At 38.2% G+C, this 12,568-nt stretch overlaps 1 protein-coding gene across 1 annotated transcript in view; it reads left to right on the top strand.

Moving 5' to 3' along the window:
• The window catches only part of LOC127649596 (E3 ubiquitin-protein ligase HECW1-like), a 72,916-nt gene that overhangs the window by 33,416 nt on the left and 26,932 nt on the right, over window positions 1–12,568 (top strand). Inside the window, exons 7-12 of the mRNA XM_052134781.1 lie at window positions 3,174–3,316; window positions 3,582–3,682; window positions 5,819–7,033; window positions 7,635–7,736; window positions 8,816–8,966; window positions 11,968–12,080. Of these exons, the coding sequence (XP_051990741.1) occupies window positions 3,174–3,316; window positions 3,582–3,682; window positions 5,819–7,033; window positions 7,635–7,736; window positions 8,816–8,966; window positions 11,968–12,080 (1,825 nt within the window). The remainder of the gene's footprint in view (window positions 1–3,173; window positions 3,317–3,581; window positions 3,683–5,818; window positions 7,034–7,634; window positions 7,737–8,815; window positions 8,967–11,967; window positions 12,081–12,568) is intronic.

Below are 12,568 nucleotides of genomic sequence, written 5' to 3'. Positions count from 1 at the left end.
CAAAATCACAAACACAGCTCACTGTCCTGCTGTCTGATGGACAGAGATTTGTTTTTTTCTCTCTTTGTTGGAATCAAGAGACCGCATCGGACATCAAGCATGCCATCTTTGTGAGCTTACCTAAATTTTGTGGGTTTGTTTCCATGTTGTAGAGTGTCTGTTTCTGGATGATATTTTCTTCCACTAAGTGCTCTTATTAGATTAACACGGCTGTGAGTGAGGAGTAGAGGAGATTGCCTCACAGCAAGGGGTTACAAAAGGTCAAGTCATGGAGAATGAGTGAGAGCGGTTTAGTTTTCTTTGTATCATTCTTTGAAGGGATGATTCTCTGTATCTCTATTTTCTTCTGTTATAATATTTGACTAGGGCTGTCAAAATGAATGGCTTAATGGTTAGGAGGACCATGTGATCTCTAGAACAGAGTGTTGTCAGGGCAACATAACATGGTATTCTGGGAAGTGTAGTACTGCTGTAAGGTGGGGGAGATGGCAACCCTCTACAGACAAGTTGGATAATTAATCTCCATTGGCTATAAAATTTTTGTTTTACTCGGCAGACTTTTGATGACAGGTAAGTGGAATGCAACTGAATCTTCAAATTTCTTAAGTATTCATATATATGACCACGTGATATAGAATGCCAAATAATACATTTTATTTCATATTTCATATTTTATGATTTCAATCTCATTTTCATTCACATTTATACAAGGTTGGAACCTAATAATGAAAATACAATTCCACATATATCAATAATTTCATAATTGTATTATGAAAATATTAGTATAAGTGCGAGTATATCATATCATAATATTTTCATAATGTATGATTGTCCCTTTAAATATTTATATGTACACATTTATTACACTTACTCCATTTTGTTTTATTTTATATATGTATATATATGTATATGTTTGTTTACATGGACTTGTACGATTAAAATTGAGTTTACATTGATGTGCATAACAAGCGCTAAAATGTTACTGTCTCTTTAAGAGAACCGGCAGCTCTGCGAGTAATTGTTTACGGTTGAATGAGCATAGCGCACATTAACGAGAGAGAAGATACATGGTGGTATTTCCCTCATCTATACAATGTATGAATATTAGAATGAATGTTTATATTTTAATTTGATCTCCAACTGACTGTAAATAACATAAAGGATATTAAAAGAGACATGAAAAATGGAGTGTGTCTTTGGACACAAAATACAAGAAATAAGCCAAAAGAAAACTTTTACTTGCATAATGTGTATTGGCTTACGTGTACAAATATTATTTGTACATGTTCTCAAAATCAAATCAAAACACATTTACCTTCAAATAAACGTCCAACGGGCGTGTTACTGGTCTGTAAAACGGCGAATGTTGTGAAAACAAAAAGTTAAAGTAAAATCAGTGTTGACATCGTTAATGTAATGTAATTGTAACTATAACATCACGCTAAACTAAAGCGATGGTGATAGCGCAATCATGATACTTCGGGAGCCAAATAAGGTACATTTCCTTAAAAATTAGGGCTGCAAGACAGGGCAGGTGTGACTAATAAACTAATAATGGGCAAACAAAGAGGCGGGGTATGACGTAAGACAGAGACATGTGGCGATACAGAAACAAAACAAAGCAATGTGCTCTCACAAGACAACAAATCACCCAAATGGAATGAGCGCACATCGTCAAGACAATAAGGCAATATACGCCCATGCCAACCAACAAACAAGATGAGAGAATCCGTACCAACACCAAACAAAACGATGCCACGCATTCTTGCACTAAACTAAAACTGAGCATACATCGCAAGGCAAACGCCATGCTATGCACGCAACAGGTGACATAAACAAGACTGGACACCTGTGCGAGAGTTTGGCACACACACACACACACACCCAACACATATAGAAGTGACCGAACCTCAGCACAACATGAAGACGGCTCGCGACAAGTGGGCGCAATGTGCATGACGCCTGTGCATGCTGCCAAGATGACATAAGCGTGATGCACCCACGTCAATAACAGACAGACATGCAGCACTAGTGTCCGGATCCTGACACAGACGAAACCGAACTGACAGGAAGTCAGGATCCAGACACCGTGCTCCTGAAATAAAACAAGATGGACCAAAGAGCGCACGGCAGAGAATTCAATAGCAACCGCACGCTCACACAAAGACAGACAACGAAACACTTGACAGACATGGGACAATAAATCCATCTGGGACAAAAACCCAGATGGGACAGAGTGACAGGACCTTGACATAATAACCACAAAATATAGTTACATAGTTTTAATTTTGCTGTATTATTATTACTATGGTTACACTAAGAATATCATGGTTATAATACGATTCATGTAGTAAAACCATGGTAAATTTATTGCGAGGGAATGCAAAACTTATTTTGAGGGAATGCTTCTGAAGCGCTCTGATAACACGCCATCTGTGGTGGTTCGTGCCAAATTCCCGTTAAAATAAAAATGAGAATTTGTTCATTTGAATTAGAGAAAAGTGAACTGAATGTCAAATAATCTTGGTTATTGTGGTTTATACAAACAGTGTTAAGGACATACAGTGGAGGAGACGCCCGCTTTATTCCTGTGGAGATGATAGAATGAAGAAACAAAGAATGTCAAAAGTCCTCACGCAAAATAAGGACTTGTGTGTTTAATCGGAGAACCTTAAAATAATGTGTAAAAGTTATGAATTTAGGACTGATATATTTCGCATTGCATGCTAGAATAGAATAGAATAGAATAACTATTTAGGTTGGCCAGGTTCACAAGTGTAAATGTAAAATGGTCCAAGACAAACATTTTTTAAATTAGCAAATTGTAAGAAGCACACACACCTTAAAATGTATGACAATTAATCGTAAAACAGACAAATAATCTTCATAATGGTGAAAGCAATTAACAGAAAATTAGTCGTCATAATCACAATCACATTTTTGACAATTAATTCTCAGCCAAATTTCATAATCATGACTTAACTGCCAGTTTATTTGTTATTGTTTGCTTTTTTCTCTTTTTAGGACCATAGACCACTGATTGAAAGACTAGTCAGGGCTAAAAGACACCACAACAGTTAAAAAACAAGTGGCTTCTGGAAATAATTGCTTCACTGTTGATACTAACGTGTGATTCCACTCTCTTCCTTTTTATTGTTCTATTCTTATTGTAGCGCTTTAATTTTGTGTCTCTGCCCACGGATGTGTTGGAAATCGAGGTGAAGGACAAGTTTGCCAAAAGCCGCCCCATTATAAAGCGTTTCCTGGGCAAGCTGTCCATGCCGGTGCAAAGATTACTGGAGAAGCATGCCATCGGGTACGTACTTTCGATAAGTAAACCTATAGACAAAAAGAAACTAGACTCTAATGGTGCATTTGCAATATTTTTCAATGTGTTTCTTCATATTCATTTGTCATTACATGGCTTAATGTACACTGAACGTTATATTCTGTTGAGTTGAAATGCTAATTACAAGGTTACAGGGTCGATCTCAGATTTGTGGTTGAACTCTTAATTGTGTTTCTCATTCTGTCACACGCACTTGTTTTAATACAGTGTGTCTGTGTGTTTTCTGTCACAGAGACCGAGTGGTCAGCTACACACTGGGACGGAGGCTTCCAACAGAGCATGTCAGTGGTCAGTTGCAGTTCAGGTTTGAGATCACCTCTTCCATCCACCCAGGTACTTCCAGTTTTATTTCACCTTTTATTGAACATAGAACAAAATATTTAACACAAAGTTTAGTCAATAGTATACATCCAACTACTTTAAACAATTAGAATAAAATTGTAAACACGCACCGATAATTTTGTGTAAACAGAGTATTTTGTTGCTCATAACCTTTGTGATGACTAATATTATAAATATGCATTTTGTTAGCCTGAATACGAAAACAAAAAAAGGCCATGTTCCAAGGCTGATAACTGTACAACTGCATAAAGCACTCTTTCCTGTGGTCATTCTGCCTAGTGTCTGTTCCAGATTCTACCAATGAATCTCCTTTGGGGATATTGAACATTTTCTGCTCTCTTTTTCTATTTTCTGTTATCGGTCGTTGGCTACTTTGCTGACTAGATTTTTGGTACTTGCATAGGCAAGGCTCGACATTAAGTGTTGTTATGTGTTTGTCCTTCAGATAAGTAAATTGGTCATTCAATTATTTTAGTTAAAATGTTACTTGTCTGGTGAGAAAAAAGGGCATTTATAAAATAGCAACATGCTCAGGTAACATGTCAAAGTTTCTGTTGTGTGTTTTCTAAAATTACGACAGATGCCCAACCTAATAGTATACCTGTGCAGTTAACTCTATCCTCTGCAACAGAAATGTTAATTTCGCTGGATAGGGGAGGAGGCTCCGTAGAGTAGTCAAATAAAGAAAAGCCTCCATTGACATCATTTACAGCAGGGGTGCTCACAGTTTTAAGGAATGAGATCTACTTTTTCATCATGTTATTGTAGGATGATAAACAATACACAAAATATACATTGTCAATACAAACATTTTAGTAGTCGGTAGTGAAATATTAAGATTCTCGATATCAGCTTCTGGACCACAACAGATAATAAGACTAACTAATTTGTTAATTATCTAATAATTGTTTCAAGTTCTCATGTTAATATTCAAGACTAGTAAACAGTCAGTAATAAAATATCAATAACAACAGTAATGAATAGAAATTGATGAAAAATATAGAACAAAAAATGACACATTTATGAAAACAGTGCATTTATAACAGATTTAAAAGTATCAAGAATTCAACTGAACATTCAGAATGAAATGCGACAAAAAGCTACTACTGGTCTTTACTGTATGATTCATCGAGCCAAGAGTAGTGACTGGTTTTCTTGTTATGCTTATTTGATTCATATTAACGACACCGCAGCAGCAGGTCTATTAGATTACCCCACTGTTTAAATTTATCTTAGACATAACTCACTGTGTTTACATGAATACCCTAACAGGATGGGCATTTTGGCCAAATTTGTTTATGTATTTGTCCGTTCAGGCATGTATCCGCATTACCACGAGCGTTCTCAGAGCACACCCGCATGATCAGCGCACACACACATAAGCCGCTTGTCAGTCAAACAGCATGCAGCTATGAAAAGATCGCTTGCAAATGATAAAATTACGTGCTTTTGATTATTTTAAACAGCAGAATAAGAATATTAACTTTTTAATACTGACAGGCCTAGGCTATATCACAAATATAGCCATTTATTTTTACGTTATTGACATTTTAATCAGGCTACTTGTCCGATCGGGCAAGTAAATTTCACTTGCCCTTTCAAAAATCCAATTGTCCCAGACAAGAATGTCGAGCCCTGATAGGTCATTACATTTTTATTTTTTATTTGCTGCATCATATTATCAGCTTCAAATATCGCCCTCATTTTCTTAATTCTTTCTTTTTTAGCAGTGTCAATAATATAAAAATTTGTATTGTCCTATATCAGTATGATCACAATATATAGCGTATCCCTACTAGAATGCAGGATCAAAAAACAAAAATGCTCCCAAAATGTAAAATGTGGGGGGCATTCACACATTGTGGAAGGCCTGTGTGCCGAAACATCTTGTGTCTATTCCCTGAATATTTATGTAATAAAAAATAACAAATCATTTGAGTGACCCAGTATATTTTATGTTTAGAATAAAATAATTCCTCATAAAAGTACAAAATGCCCCTGAAAACCAAATCCAGGGGCAATTACTGCCCCTAATGGAAAATGTAATTTCTGACACTATTAGACATTATTTCAGTTCATTATGCCAATTGTATGAATGTAGGTCACCTGCTTCTGTCCTCTCCACAGATGATGAGGACATGTCTCTTAGCACAGAACAGCCAGCGGTGGGCGCAGAAGCTCAAGGCCAACCTCAGGCCGAAGACACCATGAGCTTGGACCAGGGTGCCCCAGAGCTGCCTTTGGATGGAGACACCGCTTCTGTAGAAATGCATATGGATGTTGATTCTGGGCCTGACTGTGCTGCTGAGCCAGAGACTATAGAGGCAGAGACATTAGAGGCAGAGCAGCAGATGCATCCAGATGTGCAGGAGCAACAGGAGGATACATTCGAGAGCCATGATACTGTGGAAGAACATGGAGCTTCAGAACAAATGGAGGAGGTTGAGACAAACATAGAGGTAGAAGAGAGCAACCACGAGGAGGCAGAGACTCCTAGTGCCTTTGTTGAAGGGCCAGTAGACCCTTCAGAAACTGCAGGGGTATTGGAAGTTGAGGAAACCAGGGACCCTCAACCGATCCCAGAAGAGGCGGAGATGGATCTAGAGGAAGGCTGTTCGCTAAGAATCAGAACCACACCGCGACGGAAACCCCGGCCTTGCTCTCTTCCCGTTTCAGAGCTCGAAACGGTCATCGCTTCCACCTGCGGAGAACCGGAGACTCCGCGCTCCCATTACATTCGAATCCACCATCTTCTGCATAGCCTGCCATCTACCCTGCCCGAACTGGGAGACCAAGGGGATTCAGCCAGGCCCGAGTCCGATCGACCACAGGAAGTTGAGGAGGAAGACAATGAAGAGGGTACCACACTAGAACCTCACGCTTTAACTCCCAACGGTCCACGCAGGACGCTGCCTCGCAGTCACTCACACGAACGCCTGTCCGAACTCATTCAGATGCTTGACGGAGATGGGCGGCCATTCGGAGCTGAGGGCCAGGTCAAAGGTCAAAGGTCATCGGGGGAGAGTGAGTGTGACTCAAGCACGGTTCCCTGCTGCAGTCATATGGCACAGAGGACCGTGGGCCCCATGCGGGCACCGTCCCTAGATAGCGCCCGCAGGTTGGAGAGCATAGTGTATTCCTCACAGGATGATGATGATGAGGATGAGATGGACCGGGTGAACGGGATACTAGGATTGGAGGCAGAGTGCGGACAGGGAGCTAAGTGTCGGGAGCCTGGTGATGGAAGCTGTCAGTGGGAGGAGGCACCTGATAGTCATGTCCAAAGCCCACACAGCGTTATGGATAATGGAGAATCACCTGTACCTGGACCAAGCAGCAGAAGTAAGTAGCTATAGGAATTCTTTATCATGCATTATAATCTATATTTAAGTGGATATCTGACATGAAATGTTAGTACACTAAAGACCTGAGGTATGCATTAAAGGGCTAATTGAGAAACTATAATTAATATTTTTCAACTCGCATAAAAGGACTGTGTTGAAATGAGCAGACACTTTCGCTTGTACATTAATGTAAATATTTACTCAAAATCTTGATGTTGAAAATAAAATCCTATCCCTGAACTACCCAATTACAGAATATTGAATTCCCAGCGCTGTCTGTGCTAAATATTAAAGGTAACATATTCTTCACCTTTGTAGTTCACTTGTAATGTAAAATTACAATGCTAAAAGGGCATCAAAACCCTGAAGATTAGGGTTCTAACTAAGTTAGAACTTAGTTTCAATAAGTGCTTTATATGTACTGTGGAGGAAGTTTTGGGCTCAGAAAGATAGGGTTTGTCTACATAATACATTGGACTGTTTTATTTCAAAAGATCCAGGAAAATATGCTTTTCCGAGATACGGCCCCTAAAATGGATATGCAGACTTTTAATAAAAGATATGAAGAATCCCTTGGCTAATGTATGTGTTGTGTTCAGGAGAGTGTCCTTTGCCTTGTAATCATCCTGCAGTCAGCCAGCTACCTGCTCTGCGGCCGGATCCTCATCACTATCCCACCATTGATGAGCCTCTGCCTCCGAGTAAGTAGTCATGGTCTCACCCCACACCTTAATTTGCATATTAAAAACTGTCATATGTAGTTTAGTCATTTCCAAGATGTGAAGAGTCAAACTAAAACCCATGAGTGCAATCAAACATCCATATCAGATTGAACATCTCTTATTCTCACACTCACTAACCCACACTAAGATTTCTATGCAGATAAGTGTCTAGCGTATCTGATGCTGAAATGTTTAGTTGATGTTATCGATAATAAAAAAATACTGTTGTCGAATGGTCGTTTCATCTCATTTAACATAACATGAGATTACATTAAACTCTGAGAGTAGCACTGCAGCTTGAGCCAGAATGATGAGAGGAAGAAAACACCTCACAGTCCAGATGCACTCTAAACTTTCCAAACAGCTTTAGGTGATGTAGAGTCACAAAGTATGAGGGAATGCATAAATACAAAATAACCATTAGTTGGAGACCTAACCTTTACCCACTAGACACTTCTGTTTTTAAAGAGACGATTGCGTCTGTCTGTCACTTTCTCTGTCTGCCGTCAAAATGTCCCCACGAAATGAGTGAAATCTAAAACAACCTACCTTGGGGGAATTTTTGGATGTCCCTACTATCAAAACTCCTTTCCCTAAGTATTATATTTCACTCACTCGTCACATACCATTTGTGCCACAGACATGAATTATACCTTAAATTGTGTGGCTTGTTGACTAGACGTGTCCTATACTTTTCCTAAACTATCAGAATTATGTTTTTTGCATTGGGGACAATAAATGTATGATTTACATTGAAAGGGCCCCACATTTATTTATGAAGCAGAATACCATAGAGAGTTGGAGGTGGGCTTTTTTTAACACGGGCCAGTAAGCAACCACCCTCAACAGCCTAGTATCGTGGTGGTGACTTTTGCACTTTTTTAGATTATGTAAAAATATTGTTAAAATAAAATAAAAAAATTCCAACAGTTTTCTGTAAGGGGTAGGGATAGAATGTAAGAATTAGCTTGATTTAAGAACAATATACTGTATCTTAATGGCAAGTCCCCGTTATGATGCATAAACAAACGTATGTGTGTTTTGTTTGGCATGCTCAGACTGGGAGGCCCGTATCGACAGTCATGGTCGTGTGTTCTACGTGGACCACATTAACCGGACAACCACTTGGCAACGGCCCACGTCTGCAGCCACGCCGGATGGCCTGCGCAGGTCTGGTTCTGTCCAGCAAATGGAGCAGCTCAACAGGAGGTAAGCAACCATGTTTACCTAATGTTGTGTGTAGTCTATCAGCAGTTACTCTTTTCAATAACAAACAAAAGTTTTAAACTTTGAGTTGCACGTTCCGAAGTCTTAAACTTCCATCGATAAAGATCTGGAGTTCAAATTGACGTGAATTGCATTCATGGTGCATCCTGGAAAGACTATCTGTGTGAAGGATGGTTCCTCTGGTAACTAGTAAGAAGCCTGTCACGATTATTAAATAATCGTCTGATCACGGTTATTCGAGATAACCGCGATTATTGTGCACTTTAAATTCCAATCACATTTTACTGTCCAAATAGGAGAATAAAACTGAGTGTCTCATTCAATGAAGCTTACTGAGTCGCACTGCAGACCGCACTGAGTGTAGCTCCTGAAGAGCATGTGAAGAAACCGCTCCTGAACCAGACTGTGATGCACACGCCGTCTGTGGAGGTTTGCGCCAAACTCCCGCGAAAATATAAATGAGGATTTTAGTGAATGCAAATCGCTCCGGTTTCACTTTAATTTAGCGATTGAGTGATGGTAAATGTTTTTTGTCACTGTGGGTTAATTCACTGGGTTGAAAACACACAGCGACACAGAAAAGCCCTGTGTCACGCCGACTTCTATTTTTAAGGATATGATATAATTAAGAAGCACAGTATCTCAAAGGTCTGTCTTCATGTGAAAGAAGGGCTCGTGCGTTTAATCAGAGAGCCTAAAAATAACTTGTGAAAGTCAAGAATTTTGGACAGAAATATTTTACTATTGCATGATTTAATATAATATAATATAATATAATAGTTGTTCAGGTTGGCTGGGTTCCAACAACAACTGTGTAATGCAAAATGGACCAAGGCTAAAGTTGACCAATAAGCAAGACAGATATTTAAAGTATTTTTACATATTTAGATATTTAAAATATTATTTTTAATGTCATTCTTACGTTTTTTTTGACAATTGTATCGCAATTATTTGTTTGAAAATTAATCATCAGACAAATTTCGTAGCCATGACAGCCCTACCACTAAGTGATACATATTTTGAGTATCTTACGAATTTATTTGGCGTTCGACAGTAATGAGCTAACTTGTGTGGCAATAACTTGTGTGGCAATACCTGTAGAGAAACAACTCAGCAAGTTTGCCATCTCCATCGAACCCTGAAAATTCCGTCAAAGTCCTCCACCTTGTAAATGCGACTCCAATGGTCACACCGAATTTTGGCGAAGCTAAATTTATTTTCCTCTTTAACAAGTCTGCCATGGATGTTCATATTCCCCGGGATGAATGGCTTACTAAAAGTAACCACACCCCAAACACACACTATAGGCTGAGCTAGAAAGGGATGGGTGGGGCTGAGTGGGCCACTCAAAAGATAAACATCAATTTATTGATGGTGCCCAGGAGGCTCAGTGTTCTTACTTTTTGGGGAGGTAAAGCCTACTTATAGTTGTCAATGAGCAATGAACTGGGAAAGTAGAATGTATTTTGACATCAAAAAAAGCTACACGCTTCACCGATACAGATTAAAATGCCACTAGATAGTAGTAACTCAAGACTGACCAGAGAAAATGTATGGCATTGAACATATTTAAATTATATCAGTAAACAATTTAGCTTTGAACTAAATAAAAACCAATTAAACTGAAATTAGGAGTCTCTGTGCTACACCTCTGTTCATCTTTTCATTTCACCCACTATAGTTTGGGTGACTTTTTTTTTAAGTGTCAAACTGTGATGGGTGTGGGTGGGGGGTCCACTATGCACACATACACACACATATGTACTATCTACCTTTATAAATGGTTCCTTTTATTTTACATTATGTTTTCATCCATTTTAATCACATTTAAGCTTTTTAAAAATGCTGGGTTGACAAATAATTTAAAAAGTACACATATGTTTCTCCTTTAATGTCATGAAATTGCATGTATGATAATATAAACTGTCAATTTTTTTAATTAATTCATGTCAATTTGATCTGGAAGGTCCAATTAACCTCCTTGGGTGTTAGAAAATGAACATTTACAGTCATAGCAAAACACACACCTGCATTTTCACACCATCGACTTTCTGTGCTCCCACACAAATTCCATTTTGATTGACTCATGTCAGTCGCGTCAATGAAAACTGGAAGTCAGAATACACACCAGGAGGTATAGAGCCCTAAATAAAGGCTGGGTTGAATGAGGTTAATATCACTTTTGGACAGAAGTGTCTTATTAAATAGTTTGTGCCATCATTTATGGTATAAATGCAAAAAACTACTCGAGGCCATGTGAGTGGCTTATCATTTACCAAGTGATATGGGTAGGTCATTGCACTTTTTGAAAGTAGACGTATATATAACTTTTTGTTATATAACTCAAATGCTGCTTTTCTTTGTGCTGACTCTTAAAGAGCTCTTTTTTATCCACTGTTCATATACACGATCAGCCACAACATTAAAACCACCTGCCTAATATTGTGCCGGTCCCCCTCGTGCCGCCAAAACAGTGCCAACCCGCATTTCAGAATAGAATATATAGAGTAATAATAATAATAGAGTATTTCTGTAAATGCAGATCTCCTGGGATTTTCACACAACAGTCTTTAGACTTTACTCAGAATGGTGCCAAAAACAAAAAACATCCAGTGAGGGGCAGTTCTGAGATGCGTGTTGGCGCTGTTTTGGCGGCACGAGGGGGACCGGCACAATATTAGGCAGGTGGTTTTTATGTTGTGGCTGATCGCTGTATGTCTAAATATCAAGGAAAGTTTGATTCTCCATTTCATGACAAGGAAAGAGATTTAAAGGGTTAGGTTCACCCAAATATTATATTGTACCCTTATTTTGCTGGTACTCTCCTTTCCTATGGGTAAAGTTTAAAATATTTACTTCCTACAGCGTTTTTCTCTGTATTGTAAAATGTATTATTAATAACAATTCACTAGTAAATGATTGTAGGATTTGTAGTGCTGTACTTGAGATTTGGAGAGTAATATCTGATGTGGCTACATGTCAGGTATCAGACCATCCAGAGGACGATGGCCACAGAGAGGCGAGATGAGGATTCAGGCAGCCCTCGAAATGAAAGGGCAGCCAACACTGAGACTGACTCACCACCACAAACAAATGGTAACTTCACTCACATCAGCTGCCTATATTTAACACAATGTTTACAACATGTTTGATTTTTCAAGGGCTGTCAATCGATTTACAATTTATTATCAAATTAATTACTGATATGCCGATGAATAAATCACATATATTAATATTTGCTGAGAAAGCCCATCAAATAAAAATAATGAAAAATATAATGATTGAATAATTATAAATAATTATATTTAAATAAATTATATATTATAAACATAATAATTCAATTAATTAAAATGTATTACATTAATGTGGCATATAAGTAAAGCAGTAATAAGACAAAATAAAAAGTGACTGTAGAAGGCAAATATTGTTTATTGAATATAAGCCTATCATTGGCCTGAAGTCCACAGGAATCCATTTTGCAATTGGATTTGTCAATCTGTCCGAGATAGCTTTATTATTAGCATTTTTCTTTTGATTAACATTTTTTATTGATTCATACATTAAACAAAGAAAAGAAAAACGTA

The sequence above is a fragment of the Xyrauchen texanus genome, chromosome 9 (assembly GCF_025860055.1).
Source record: "Xyrauchen texanus isolate HMW12.3.18 chromosome 9, RBS_HiC_50CHRs, whole genome shotgun sequence".
NCBI lineage: Eukaryota > Metazoa > Chordata > Actinopteri > Cypriniformes > Catostomidae > Xyrauchen > Xyrauchen texanus.
Note: the sequence above shows the minus strand (reverse complement) of the source record. Positions and strands in the feature narration are given on the sequence as shown.